At 55.8% G+C, this 14,950-nt stretch overlaps 1 protein-coding gene across 1 annotated transcript in view; it reads left to right on the top strand.

The window, feature by feature from the left end:
- btbd11b (BTB (POZ) domain containing 11b) overlaps nt 1-8,387 on the top strand; it is a 50,725-nt gene extending 42,338 nt beyond the window's left edge. The window contains exons 7-17 of the mRNA XM_067234537.1: nt 938-1,039; nt 1,999-2,092; nt 2,188-2,323; nt 3,458-3,690; nt 4,216-4,394; nt 5,098-5,203; nt 5,329-5,431; nt 6,247-6,328; nt 6,964-7,032; nt 7,709-7,822; nt 7,912-8,387. Coding sequence (XP_067090638.1) covers nt 938-1,039; nt 1,999-2,092; nt 2,188-2,323; nt 3,458-3,690; nt 4,216-4,394; nt 5,098-5,203; nt 5,329-5,431; nt 6,247-6,328; nt 6,964-7,032; nt 7,709-7,822; nt 7,912-8,121 — 1,428 coding nt within the window. The 3' untranslated portion in view covers nt 8,122-8,387. The remainder of the gene's footprint in view (nt 1-937; nt 1,040-1,998; nt 2,093-2,187; nt 2,324-3,457; nt 3,691-4,215; nt 4,395-5,097; nt 5,204-5,328; nt 5,432-6,246; nt 6,329-6,963; nt 7,033-7,708; nt 7,823-7,911) is intronic.
- The last annotated feature ends 6,563 nt before the right edge of the window (nt 8,388-14,950 follow it).

The raw sequence follows: 14,950 nt of genomic DNA, 5'->3' as shown, positions 1-14,950 counted from the left end.
AGTCATAGAGACCAGGAGAGAGAGACAGAGTCAGAGAGACCAGGAGAGAGACAGAGTCAGAGTCAGAGAGACCAGGAGAGAGAAACAGAGTCAGAGAGACCAGGAGAGAGACAGAGTCAGAGTCAGAGAGACCAGGAGAGAGAGACAGAGTCAGAGAGACCAGGAGAGAGAGACCGAGTCAGAAAGACCAGGAGAGAGAGACAGAGTCAGAGAGACCAGGAGAGAGAGACAGAGTCAGATAGACCAGGAGAGAGAGACAGAGTCAGAGAGACCAGGAGAGAGAAACAGAGTCAGAGAGACCAGGAGAGAGAGACAGAGTCAGAGAGACCAGGAGAGAGAGACAGAGTCAGAAAGACCAGGAGAGAGAGACAGTCAGAGAGACCAGGAGAGAGAGACAGAGTCAGAGAGACTAGGAGAGAGAGACAGACAGGCCAGGAGAGATGTGGAGTCAGACAGGCCAGGAGAGAGAGAGACAGACGGAGGTGTAATCAGGGCAGGAACAGATCAATCTTGTTCATTAGGAATCAATCACAGTTAAAGGATGTCCTCCCTGAGTCTGCCTACAGAGGCAGACTCCTTAACTGCCCCCCAGTCACCCCCCCCCCCCCCCCCATCGCTGGGCCATGCACATGGGCAGTTGTGTCAGTAAGATGGTCACACTTTATAGCGTCTCACTTGTTCCTGACTGCAGGAGTGTAATTGTCACATTGGAACATTTAGCATCGTTCATGGTGGCTCCTGATCCACAAGGCTGTTCCCCCTGACTCCCCCCTCACCCCCCCCCACTCCCCCAAACCATTTCCTCCATGGCTGCTTGTTGTGTGTGCCTCAGTTCTGCGGACTAGTGATGTTAATGGCTTTATCTCTCCTCCCCCACCACCTCTCCACCCCCCACCCTTCCTCCCCTCCTCTTCCACCCCCCACCCTGCCTCCCCAGGTGCCTAACTCAGGGCACAGACACCCCTCAGTGTTCCCCGAGACCAGGCAGGGAACGGCCATCACGTTCGCTGTGCTGCAGGGACACATTCCTGTCGTCCAGGTAGACACCCCTGCTTTCGTCTCCACTGCCTCACGCCCCCATCCTCATGTCATCACTGTGATCGCCATCCTCATCCTCGTCTTCCTCACCGCTCCGTCTGATGACGGTGACCGTGAGGAATCTGTTTTCTCCTGTTTTTGTTTGTGTCATTATCGAACGTCCTGCTTGTCAGCCCATGCTGCGGGGGCTGGGAAGCACTTCTGAAACGGGAACAATAGATTGTGGAGTGTTTTTTCCCGGAACGGCTTATTTTGGATAAATCCTATAGCTCCGCCCCCGGCTCCCTCCTAGTCGATAAGCATTAAAGAGGAGATGAGGCACAGCGGCTGATGTGGAAACAGTCTCGTCCTCATTACTAACTAACCCAGCTCATTTACAAGGATTTTTCCACTGAATGGTGAAATAAAATGTAATGGTCTTGCACCCTGACTCAACCTCAACTTAACCCTCCACCCCCCACCTCTTTTCTGCTCCCCCCATACCCCCATACCCCACCACCTCTTTTCTGCTCCCCCCATACCCTCATACCCCCCCATCTCTCCTCTGCCCCCCCCATACCCTCCAACCCCCCCACCTCTTTTCTGCTCCCCCCATACCCTCATACCCCCCCATCTCTCCTCTGCCCCCCCCCCATACCCCCATACCCCCCCATCTCTCCTCTGCCCCCCCCATACCCCCATACCCCCCCATCTCTCCTCTGCTCCCCCATACCCTCATACCCCCCCATCTCTCCTCTGCCCCCCCCATACCCCCCCATCTCTCCTCTGCTCCCCCCATACCCCCATACCTCTTTTCTGCTCCCCCCATACCCCCCTATCTCTCCTCTGCTCCCCCCATACCCCCATACCCCCCCATCTCTCCTCTGCCCCCCCAATACCCCCCCACCTCTTTTCTGCTCCCCCCATACCCCCCCATCTCTCCCCTGCCCCCCCCTGTCCCCTGCCCCCCCCCCCCCCCAGCTGCTCCTGGACGCCAGAGCCAGTGTGGAGGGCTCTCTACAGGATGGGATGGACAACTACACTGAGACCCCCCTACAACTGGCTTCTGCTGCAGGTACACACACACATAAACACACATAAACACACACACACCGGCTGTAACGGTGTCTCCACCCAGCCCTGCTGTAACTGTGTCCTGACTCCCCCCAGGTAACTTTGAGCTGGTGAGTCTGCTGTTGGAGCGGGGGGCCGACCCCCTGCTGGGCACCACATACCGGAACGGCATCTCCACCGCCCTGCAGGGAGACATGAACTCATACAGCCTGGCAGCTGCTCACGGACACAGGTAACACACACACTCACACACACTCACACACATGCTCACACACAGGGTCCTATCTGGCACCCAGCGCAATTGACTTTGTGCATCATTCCTATTTCACACCCGACGCACAGCGGACTTTTCCCTCCAAAGACGCACGTGGGTAAATGAGGGAATGACCTTGCGCTCCCGGGGCGGTCCAGAGAAAAGAGGAGGCGTGTTCCGGCGCAAACATTCCCTGGTGATATTTTGCAGTTTCAGAAAAACAATTCCGCCATAGACCAGGAAAATGTCTAAAGTCAATGGTGCGTTATTCAGATGCTATTTTAAGGGCGCATGGTTGGCCCGTGCGCACTGCTGGCGAGGCAAGGGTCTTCTTCCTGCGAAGCTATGTTACATTGTTTTGATTTATTGTATGGCTGTGTTACATTTCTTTCAATGATTAAAAAGATTTTCATGAGAAGTCTCTATGTAGGTGAATTTGATTTGTAATAATTGTGGCAATTTCCTCCCACGCCTGTTTAACCAAAGCTAATTTGGGTGGGTTTCTTCTCCCATCCCCATACAATGTCACTTCTCTATCTGTTACGGCCCTGACGAAAACGTCGGTCTCCTCGGCTGTGAACCGCTCCTGGCGTGCGCCTGGCAAATCCGCCGTTATAATAGCAATCCGCCATTGAACAAGTACGCCTGCTCTTAAAGGAAATGTGAGATGACGCTCTGATGGTTTATTGCACGTTACGCCCAAACCACACCTATGAGTAATGTAGCTACTTCAGACCAACCCATTTTAGATTGGCGCCAGGCGCAAAGTCATTTATCCCGCCGGTATAATAGCAACAACGCCGGAGTCCCGCCCACAAAGTTACTTGAGTTTCGCATTTGATACTTGTGTTTCAGATCATTAAAATAGGACCCTCAGACTCACACCCACGTATGCACACATACAATTGTGTAATGTCTAACCTTAACCCTAACCTTGTCATTCTGAATCTAACCTTCACTCTGAAACCTCTAAACCCCTAGCAGTGGCACCTGCAGGTGTGTGACCAGAGGAGCCAGGTCCATCTCTCCTTAAGGGGCATCTGGTCACACATAAAACATCCCACGTTTTCCAGCTCCTGTTTTGTTGACGTTCCTGTCGTCCGGCCTCTGAAGGAACGTGTTCCGGAAGCTGGTGTCCCAGGTGGAGGCGGTGGAGGCAGGGGGGAAGGCGGAGGTGCTGTCCCTGGAGGAGATGCTGGCGGAGGGCTCGGAGCTGGCGGAGAGGAGCCCCTCCCAGCTGGAGCTTCTGCGGAGCGGCAAGACCAGGCTGAAGGCCCTGAGGGAGGCCATGTACCACAGCACAGAGCACGGCCACGTCGACATCACCCTCGACCTGCGCAGCCTCGGTCAGTCACACGCCTGGAGATGTCTAGGTCCTGGCCCTGGCCCTGGCCCTGGTCCTGGCCCTGGTCCTGGCCCTGGCCCTGGCCCTGGTCCTGGCCCTGGTCCTGGTCTTGGTCCTGGTCCTGGTCCTGGTCTTGGTCCTGGTCCTGGTCTTGGTCCTGGTCCTGGCCCTGGCCCTGGCCCTGGTCCTGGCCCTGGCCCTGGCCCTGGTCCTGGTCCTGGCCCTGGCCCTGGTCCTGGTCCTGGCCCTGGCCCTGGTCCTGGCCCTGGCCCTGGTCCTGGTCCTGGCCCTGGTCCTGGTCTTGTATTTTGGGTTCTGGGTACAGTGCCAGACCACAGCCATTATCAGGACTGGACAGAGTCATGTAGCTGTGAGTGTGATCTTAGTTATCATCGAGGAATTACATATAATGTAATATGTCTGTGTGTGTGTGTCTATATGTGTGTGTGTGTCTGTGTGTGTGTACATGTGTGTGCGTGTGTCTGTGTGTGTGTGTGTGTGTGTCTGTGTGTGTGTACTCTCCCAGGTGTTCCCTGGACACTGCACACCTGGCTGGAGTCTCTGCGTAGCTGCTTCCTGCAGCAGCGCCGGCCGCTGATCCAGGGTCTGCTGAAGGAGTTCAGCTGCATCCAGGAGGACGAGTACACAGAGGAGATCATCACACACGGTCTGCCCCTCATGTTCCAGATCCTCCGAGCCAGCAAGGTGAGCAGGACACACACACACACACACACGGTCTGCCCCTCATGTTCCAGATCCTCCGAGCCAGCAAGGTGAGCAGGACACACACACACACACACGGTCTGCCCCTCATGTTCCAGATCCTCCGAGCCAGCAAGGTGAGCAGGACACACACACACACACACACACGGTCTGCCCCTCATGTTCCAGATCCTCCGAGCCAGCAAGGTGAGCAGGACACACACACACACAAACACACGGTCTGCCCCTCATGTTCCAGATCCTCCGAGCCAGCAAGGTGAGCAGGACACACACACACACAAACACACGATCTGCCCCTCATGTTCCAGATCCTCCGAGCCAGCAAGGTGAGCAGGACACACACACACACAAACACACAGGCATACAGACAGGCAGGCAGACAGACAGCCATGACAGCTCAGTGATCCTCTAGTGTAACATAACAAAACACAGTTAAGATGCATGGCTGTCTTTATCACCCGTCACAGTGCTGCATTATTTTTAATGGGACACTTAACTCCTAATGCCTGTTAAATGGGCCTAGCTACAGCTGGTCAGGGTACTTCAGGGACGGAGGGACGGAGGGGGGGGGGTAGAGGTCTTGCTGTTGTCTCCTGGGGCAATGCCGGGGAGGTGATCCTGAGGTTGTCATGGTGACCGGGGTGATGACGCTGAGGACGTCATGGTGACGTGGTTCTCCCTCCAGAACGAGGTGATCAGTCAGCAGCTGAGCGTCATCTTCACCCAGTGCTACGGGCCGTACCCCATCCCTAAGCTGGGAGACATCAAGAGGAAGCAGTCTGCTCGTCTGGGTGAGGCAGCATGCCCCCTGCTGGACACACACTGCTACTGCTCACAGTAATCACCCGTCAGACACGGATCTCCTGAGGGATGATGCTAGTCTCTCTGTTTCCTGTGTGTGTGTGTGTGTGGGCAGATCCCCACTTCCTGAATAATAAAGAGATGTCTGATGTGACGTTCCTGGTGGAAGGGAAGCCGTTCTACGCTCATAAAGTCCTGCTGTTCACCGCCTCCAACAGGTCAGCACACACACACACACACACATACACACACACACACTCACACACACACTCACACACACATATGCATGCACATATACACATACACACGCACGCACACACCACTGGTGTGACTGACAGAATATACCACAATTTATTTAATGAATCAGTGGGTCACTCATGTCATGTCCAGGCCATCTCCAACACAGTTTCACCAGCATTCACACTCAGAGGCTTGTCATTAGTCACAGCATGTAGCACCTGGTGCTGAAGCATCCACTGTGAGTTCCCATCAGTGTGTGTGTGTTAGATGATGGACTGGATGGATTCCCAAAGGGCTGCATGTTGACAAGCTGTCTGTCAGTACCAGCCGTGTTGATCTAGGAGGTCATTTCCTCTGTTCCCTGCCCCCTGAGAGGGCTGTCAGTGTGATGAGGCGGGGTGTCAGACCTGGGGGGGTGTCAGACCTGGGGGGGTGTCAGTCCTGGGGGGGTGTCAGACCTGGGGGGGTGTCAGACCTGGAGGGGACAGGGAGGCCGCGGGGAGGGGTTGATTCTTCAGTATAAAACGTGTTTTTGACACGAGGCAATTTCACCTCATAGAGAAGACTATCAGATTACATTGTCAGTACTGTTACATAGGATGTACATTAATAAACTACAGGCTTTAGTAGAGGGTGGCAGGGTTTGACAACTCATACAAAAGATTGTAAAGTGTATGAAATTCTGAATCTAAGTTTTACTATCCATTTTTCTGAAATGTTCTTTGTTTGTTTGTTTGTCCCTCCCTCCATCCCTCCATCCATCCCTCCCTCCCTCCCTCCATCCCTCCCAAAGGTTTAAGTCTCTCCTGGCAAACAGGCCAGCAGCAGAGAACACATGTATTGAGATCAGCCACGTCAAGTACAACATCTTTCAGGTAGGAGTCAGCAGGGGGTCTTTCACCTGAACTGGTACCATCTCTGAGTGTGTGTGGTGTAGCTGATATGTCTGGACTGTGTGTGTTGTAGCTGATGTGTCTTGGCTGTCTGTGTGTTTGTGCGTGTGTGTGTTTTAGAACCCAACCTATTTATCGTCGGGCAGATATTATCGGCCGATATTAGGCATTTTCCAAACTATCGGTATCGGCATTTATAATGGCTGATAAATAAATATTTTTAAAAACCGAAAACGAAACACCCTTCAACCATGCTCTGAGTGTTGGCGTTGCATAGTTTGACCACCAGAGGGCCCTCTACAACGTCCATGTTTGCAACATTCGTGTTTAGAACGCCACAAATCCTACAACCAGCTGAGTGGGGCAATTGTTAGGGAAATGTGTTTATGTTTTGTTACGCGTTTCTGGATTATTATAAAAAATATATATATATATATCGGCCGATATATCGAAATATCGGATTTTTAAATCACCAAATATTTGTATTGATATCGGCCAATTCTTTATTGGTCGGGCTCTAGTGTGTGTATGTCTGGGCTGTGTGTGTGTGTGTCTGGGCTGTGTGTCTGAGCTGTGTGTGTGTGTTGTAGCTGACGTGTCTGTGTTGTTGACTTCAGCTGGTGATGCAGTACCTGTACTGTGGAGGAACAGATGCTCTGCACATCAGGAACACTGAAGTCATGGAGGTGAGTCACTGGACAGCAGAGCACGGGCCAGGGGGCCAGCATCACAGGAGGGTGTGGGGAGGTGGGTTGGGGTGGATTGGGGTGGAGTGGGATGGAGGACCAGGGTGGAGACCCAGGGTGGAGTGGAGGGAGGGTGGAGTGGAGGGAGGGTGGAGGCCCAGGGTGGAGTGGGGTGGAGGACCAGGGTGGAGGCCCAGGGTGGAGTGGAGGGAGGGTGGAGGCCCAGGGTGGAGTGGAGGGAGGGTGGAGTGGGGTGGAGGACCAGGGTGGAGGCCCAGGGTGGAGTGGAGGCCCAGGGTGGAGTGGGGTGGAGGACCAGGGTGGAGGCCCAGGGTGGAGTGGAGGGAGGGTGGAGGCCCAGGGTGGAGTGGAGGGAGGGTGGAGTGGGGTGGAGGAACAGGGTGGAGGACCAGGGTGGAGTGGAGGGAGGGTGGAGTAGGGTGGAGGACCAGGGTGGAGTGGAGGGAGGGTGGAGTGGGGTGGAGGAACAGGGTGGAGGACCAGGGTGGAGTGGAGGGAGGGTGGAGGCCCAGGGTGGAGTGGAGGGAGGGTGGAGTGGGGTGGAGGAACAGGGTGGAGGACCAGGGTGGAGTGGAGGGAGGGTGGAGGCCCAGGGTGGAGCGGGGTGGAGGACCAGGGTGTGTCCTCCTCCTGAGATGTTTCTCCGTCTCTCCAGCTGCTGTCGGCCGCTAAGTTCTTCCAGCTTGAGGCGCTGCAGAGACACTGTGAGATCATCTGCACCAAGAACATCAACACAGACACCTGCGTGGAGATCTACCACCACACCAAGGTGTGTGTGTGTGTGAGTGTGTGTGTGAGTGTGTCTTTGTGTGCCCGCGGCCCTGCTCTGACCTGCCGTGCTCCCTCTCTCCCGGTCAGTTTCTGGACGTGCCGGAGCTGGCGGCCTACATGGAGGGCTACTTCCTGAAGAACATGGTGCTGCTGATCGAGCTGGAGCCCTTCAAGCAGCTGCTGTACGACACGCCGCCGGACAGCCCTGGAGCCAGCGTGCTGCTGGACCTGGAGAAGACCCTGGCGCTCCGGATCCAGTCCATCCACCTGTCCTCGTCCAGGGGCTCTGTGGTCTGAGCCCTCCCTCCTCCACCTGCGCCCCCAGACCAGCGCCTGCTCTGAGCCCTCCCTCCTCCACCTGCGCCCCCAGACCAGCGCCTGCTCTGAGCCCTCCCTCCTCCACCTGCGCCCCCAGACCAGCGCCTGCTCTGAGCCCTCCCTCCTCCACCTGCGCCCCCAGACCAGCGCCTGCTCTGAGCCCTCCCTCCTCCACCTGCGCCCCCAGACCAGCGCCTGCTCTGAGCCCTCCCTCCTCCACCTGCGCCCCCAGACCAGCGCCTGCTCTGAGCCCTCCCTCCTCCACCTGCTCCCCCAGACCAGCGCCTGCTCTGAGCCCTCCCTCCTCCACCTGCGCCCCCATATCAGCGCCTGCTACCCGGACAGCTTTTCATCGCTCCCTCGCCCCATCGCCTGGTGCCCGTCGGTCATCCTTGCTGTTGTGTGTCAGCAGGGCAGCCCTGGGACTGTGTCAGCAGGGCAGCCCTGGGGCTGTGTCTCCGGGCAGCCCTGGGACTGTGTCAGCAGGGCAGCCCTGGGGCTGTGTCTCCGGGCAGCCCTGGGGCTGTGTCTCCGGGCAGCCCTGGGGCTGTGTCTCCGGGCAGCACTGGGGCTGTGTCAGAAGGGCAGCCCTGGGGCTGTGTCAGCAGGGCAGCCCTGGGGCTGTGTCTCTGGGCAGCCCTGGGGCTGTGTCAGCAGGGCAGCCCTGGGGCTGTGTCTCCGGGCAGCCCTGGGGCTGTGTCTCCGGGCAGCCCTGGGGCTGTGTCAGCAGGGCAGCCCTGGGGCTGTGTCAGCAGGGCAGCCCTGGGGCTGTGTCTCCGGGCAGCCCTGGGGCTGTGTCTCCGGGCAGCCCTGGGGCTGTGTCAGCAGGGCAGCCCTGGGGCTGTGTCAGCAGGGCAGCCCTGGGGCTGTGTCAGCAGGGCAGCCCTGGGGCTGTGTCTCCGGGCAGCCCTGGGGCTGTGTCAGCAGGGTCAGGGTTGTAGATCACGGAGTTGTGGGGCTGTTTGCTGTTGCAGCGTGCCGTGGAGTGGCGTGGAGTCCCATCGAGGTTTAAGCCAACACTAGTCATGGCACAGATGTGATGCTGCAGATGTGACGTTCTGAGGAGAATGTTGAGGGAAGCCTGCCTGCAGACCTGCCCTCTGCTCCAGACCTGCCCTCTGCTCCAGACCTGCCCTCTGCTCCAGACCTGCCCTCTGCTCCAGACCTGCTCTCTGCTGCAGACCTGCCCTCTGCTCCAGACCTGCCCTCTGCTGCAGACCTGCCTGCAGACCTGCCCTCTGCTGCAGACCTGCCCTCTGCTCCAGACCTGCCCTCTGCTCCAGACCTGCCCTCTGCTCCAGACCTGCCCTCTGCTCCAGACCTGCCTGCAGACCTGCCCTCTGCTCCAGACCTGCCTCCAGACCTGCCCTCTGCTGCAGAGTGGAATGGATACACACACACACACACAACATGTACACACACACACACAAACCTCTTGATAGTTCTGCAGTAATCAGTTACATTTCCTTGGTCTCACCATCGTCATATTTATATATTGTGCTGCCATCTAGGTCCTAATGGGATACAGTCAGTCATGTCCCTTGTCCACTGTGGCAACTGTTGTAAATATTGTGAATATGGAGTTCCCCTCGCACTCCCCCTGTAAGTTAATGTAAATACCGACAGATATCTCATCTTGAGTACTCGCATAGCTAATATGATGTATCTGTAAACACAAATGTCCCTGTTCCATGTGCTAAGAGCATGTCACACTGATATGGGTTTTTCAGTTTCTCTAGATGTCTCTGCCAGCGTGTGTAGAGTGTAGTCTGAGGTCTGGTGGTCTGAGGTCTGGTGGTCTGAGGTTTGGTGGTCTGAGGTCTGGTCAGGGGGGGGGGGGCATCTGGGGGAACTAGAACAGCATCCTGGTTCTGGTTCTAGAACAGCATCCTGGTTCTGGTTCTGGTTCGGGAGAGACAGGAGAGACCAGATGACAGGCCCAAACTCCTGCTTAGCTGCATAGTGGTACAAATAGAACTTAAATTACACAGATAAAATGTTTTTAATTCATTCAGCTCTGGGAGTCTTATGCAGGCTAAACTTGAACAGGATTTGTTTGTTGTATAAAAAAAGTACTTGTTTCATCTTTTCTCTGCAAAGTGTTTGGACATGTCCTCACCTGAGCCTGACGGCAGGAGACTGTGTCCAGACGTAACACCATGTAGACGATACTGTGAGACTTGACATCATGTATGTTTCCTCTATAAAGATTAATTTAAACAAATAATCTTTGTCCCTCATGAATCCTTGGTGTGATATTCTGCATGTTTCTCTCACCTGGTTATGACAATTCTTCTCTGCTGTGTCGCTCTGGTCCAGTTCTCCCAGACTGGTTCCCAGCCAGGCTTTCAGGGGAGGAGGAGGAGGAGGAGGAGGAGGAGGAGGAGGAGGAGGAGGAGGAGGAGGAGGAGGAGGAGGAGGAGGAGGAGGAGGAGGAGGAGGAGGAGGAGGAGGAGGAGGAGGAGGAGGAGGAGGAGGAGGAGGAGGAGGAGGAGGAGGAGGAGGAGGAGGAGGAGGAGGAGGAGGAGGAGGAGGAGGAGGAGGAGGAGGAGGAGGAGGAGGAGGAGGAGGAGGAGGAGGAGGAGGAGGAGGAGGAGGAGGAGGAGGAGGAGGAGGAGGAGGAGGAGGAGGAGGAGGAGGAGGAGGAGGAGGAGGAGGAGGAGGAGGAGGAGGAGGAGGAGGAGGAGGAGGAGGAGGAGGAGGAGGAGGAGGAGGAGGAGGAGGAGGAGGAGGAGGAGGAGGAGGAGGAGGAGGAGGAGGAGGAGGAGGAGGAGGAGGAGGAGGAGGAGGAGGAGGAGGAGGAGGAGGAGGAGGAGGAGGAGGAGGAGGAGGAGGAGGAGGAGGAGGAGGAGGAGGAGGAGGAGGAGGAGGAGGAGGAGGAGGAGGAGGAGGAGGAGGAGGAGGAGGAGGAGGAGGAGGAGGAGGAGGAGGAGGAGGAGGAGGAGGAGGAGGAGGAGGAGGAGGAGGAGGAGGAGGAGGAGGAGGAGGAGGAGGAGGAGGAGGAGGAGGAGGAGGAGGAGGAGGAGGAGGAGGAGGAGGAGGAGGAGGAGGAGGTATTGTAAACAGCCTAACAGGAAACCATAAGACTTGAGAACAAAGAACCTGAAGGACAGTGAGTAGTGATCCAGCCTGGAGCTCTCCATAGCGCTGGTAGTGTGCCCAAGGCTACAGGCCCAGTATTAGATATGAATGATGCAGCTTTGGCAGCTGTATGTTTCAGTTGTTGACACTTTACTTAGTGGGAACACAAGCCACCCAGTGTTCTGGAAGTGAAGCCAAGCAGAGAGAGGGAGGGTTGATGGAGAGAAAGACCTTCGGGTGGAGAGAGAGAGAGATAGAGAGTGGGTGAGAGAGAGAGACAGAGAGAGTGGGTGAGTGAGAGAGAGACAGAGAGAGAGTGAGTGAGAGAGAGAGAGTGGGTGAGTGAGAGAGAGAGAGAGATTTTTAGTGAGTGAGCAAGTGAAACAAGAAAAGAAACAGCGACAGAGAGTGAGTGAGTGTGAGAGAGACAGAGTGAGAGAGTAAAACAGAGAGACACAGAGAGAGAGTGAAAGAGAGAGACAGAGAGAGAGAGACAGAGTGAGTGAAAGGAAGTCTGAGAAGCAGAGAGAATCAGCCACTGTGAGTGCCGCGTGGGGGAACAAAGGGCTGCTTGTTTCCAGCTCTCCTCGCCTCCAGAGTGGTCACGCTCTCCTCTACCAGAGGAACAGCAGCATTCGGCTGCTCCAGAGACCTTCAGCTCTGCCAGCTCGTTCAGTCTGATCCTGGCAGTGTCTGTCCTGCCGCCCGGGCCCTGGGCCTGCTCTGCCCTGCCGCCTGGGCCTGCTCTGCCCTGCCGCCTGGGCCTGCTCTGCCCTGCCGCCCGGGCCTGCTCTGCCCTGCCGCCCGGGCCTGCTCTGCCCTGCCGCCTGGGCCTGCTCTGCCCTGCCGCCCGGGCCTGCTCTGCCCTGCCGCCTGGGCCTGCTCTGTCCTGCCGCCTGGGCCTGCTCTGCCCTGCCGCCTGGGCCTGCTCTGCCCTGCCGCCCGGGCCCTGGGCCTGCTCTGCCCTGCCGCCTGGGCCTGCTCTGCCCTGCCGCCTGGGCCTGCTCTGCCCTGCCGCCCGGGCCCTGGGCCTGCTCTGCCCTGCCGCCCGGGCCCTGGGCCTGCTCTGCCCTGCCGCCTGGGCCTGCTCTGCCCTGCCGCCTGGGTCCTGGGCCTGCGCCCAGACGCCTCTCCAGGAGCAGGGTGACTCCAAACCCAGGCTGCCCTGGGTCCTATGTCTGGACCTGTGTCTGGACCGGTGTCTGGTTCCTGTGTCTGGTTTCTGTGTCTGGTTCCTGTGTCTGGACCTGTGTCTGGACCGGTGTCTGGTTCCTGTGTCTGGACCTGTGTCTGGTTCCTGTGTCTGGTTTCTGTGTCTGGTTCCTGTGTCTGGTTCCTGTGTCTGGACCTGTGTCTGGTTCCTGTGTCTGGTTCCTGTGTCTGGACCTGTGTCTGGTTCCTGTGTCTGGTTCCTGTGTCTTGTTTCTGTGTCTGGTTCCTGTGTCTGGTTCCTGTGTCTGGTTTCTGTGTCTGGTTCCTGTGTCTGGTTCCTGTGTCTGGTTCCTGTGTCTGGACCTGTGTCTGGTTCCTGTGTCTGGTTCCTGTGTCTTGTTTCTGTGTCTGGTTCCTGTGTCTGGTTCCTGTGTCTGGTTTCTGTGTCTGGTTCCTGTGTCTGGTTCCTGTGTCTGGTTCCTGTGTCTGGACCTGTGTCTGGTTCCTGTGTCTGGACCTGTGTCTGGTTCCTGTGTCTGGTTCCTGTGTCTGGACCTGTGTCTCCCGTCAACAGGGATTCAGGTGCGACCGATTTAAAGAATATCCACACTGAACAACATCCGGCAGTGACGGCTCTGGAAACGGCCCAATAAGGATCTGGAACGACAGCAGCCCAGTGGGCTGATTTACATAATGCATTGTGCGCGTGTAGTTGAGTGTGTGTGTAGTTGAGTGTGTGTGTGTAGTTGAGTGTGTTCTTTTGAGTGTGTGTGCATGTGTGTGAGTGTGTGGTCATTTAAGTGTGTGTGTATGTGTGAGGGTTCATTTGAGCGTGTGTGTATTTGAGCGTGTGTATTTGAGCGAGTGTGTGTGTGTGTGCATGTGTTCTGGAGGACAGAGGAATGGGTAGAGGAGGGATGGGGGTGAGTTGTTAGAGAGTTTCCATGGTTACGGCTGCACAGGAAGAATTTAGTCTGTGTACTGCTGTGTTGAGAGTCTGAATGGAATCCTCAGTTTCACACACACACACACACTCTCACACACAGTCAATAACAGCCCAAACACACACACACAATGAAGAGGACAGGAATATCGCATTTAGTAAAACTAGGGTGGAGGAGACGGGCAGGAAGCAACATCAGACAAACTCAGCTGATCCACTGGTCACACAATACTATGTTGTTACATTTACATTTAGTCATTTAGCAGACGCTCTTATCCAGAGCGACTTACAGTAAGTACAGGGACTTTCCCCCCGAGGCAATTAGGGTGAAGTGCCTTGCCCAAGGACACAACGTCATTTGACACGGCCAGGAATCGAACTGGCAACCTTCAGATTACTAGCCCGATTCCCTAACCGCTCAGCCACCTGACTCCCTTAGAGCCACCTACTCTACTTATTAACAACATGTACAGACAGCTAATAACATATAAGACACCACCATACTACTTTTACATTATACAATAGTCTCCATGTTGGGGGAGAAGGACAGAGAGAGCAGGGATGCAGGGTGAGGATGAGAGGAGGAGGAGAGGAATAGGAGGAGGAGAGGAAGAGGAGAGGAGGAGAGAAGAGGAAGTGTTGGTGTTTCCCTGGTCTTTCTGTATCGGAAAGTGTTTGTGTGTGTACATGTGTCAGTTAATGCACGTGTCGATTTGTTTGCATACTTTATGGGTGGGCTAAAGTATGTGCATGTGTTTCTGTGTGCACAAATGCATGTGTGTGTATCTCTGTGTACGTGTTTGTGTGCACAAAGGTGTTGTGTGTGTGTGTGTTTTGTATAAGTGCATATTGAGTGTGTTTGTACACTGTGTAAGTGTGTGTTGAGCAGGTGGGAGGGAAAGGGACTGCCCAGGCCAGCTCTGCCCCCTGAGAGCCCCTTCTCTCTTTGTGATTCAGTCTGTCTCTCTCTCGCACACACAGCACTGCCACAGCCAAGACATGGACGGTTGTTCTGCTCTTTGAACAAACTCCAAAACCTCTTTCTCTCTCCTTGGAACAACGCAGAAGAGAAGAAGAGAGGGAGGAAGAGGGTGAGAGCGAGAGAGAGAGAGAGAGAGAGAGAGAGAGAGAGAGAGAGAGAGAGTGTGATCGAGGGAGAGGCTAAGAGAGAGAGAAGGATCTGAAGAAACTATTAGTGGCTGGGAGAACTGTGTGAGTGTGAGGGATACTCTGGGAGTCTGGACGTTGGAGAGGTGCAGAGACTCTGACAGCTGAACAGGTGAGTGACAAGGAGGGGGAGAACTTGGTCAGACCTCAGCTGACCTGACAAAGAAAGTCATAAAAGTGTGAATCAGAGGCTCCCTGTAGGGGAGGGAGGGGTGAGGGAGGGAGGGAGAGGTGTGGGAGGGAGGGAGAGGTGTGGGAGGGAGGGAGAGGTGTGGGAGGGAGGGAGAGGTGTGGGAGGGAGGGAGAGGTGTGGGAGGGAGGGAGGGAGGGGTGAGGGAGGGTTGTTTATGAAGTCAGGCAGACATCTCATGCTTCCATGCCTGCTAGTACTGACTGAATATAACTAGACTGTAACAAAGCCTGTTTATTGAAAGTATTGAAAGTACCGCTTTCTCAGCTTAGGGA

This window comes from Osmerus mordax, chromosome 4, assembly GCF_038355195.1.
Source record: "Osmerus mordax isolate fOsmMor3 chromosome 4, fOsmMor3.pri, whole genome shotgun sequence".
In the NCBI taxonomy this organism is placed as follows: Eukaryota; Metazoa; Chordata; class Actinopteri; order Osmeriformes; family Osmeridae; genus Osmerus; species Osmerus mordax.
This window is presented reverse-complemented; position numbering and strand designations above follow the sequence as displayed.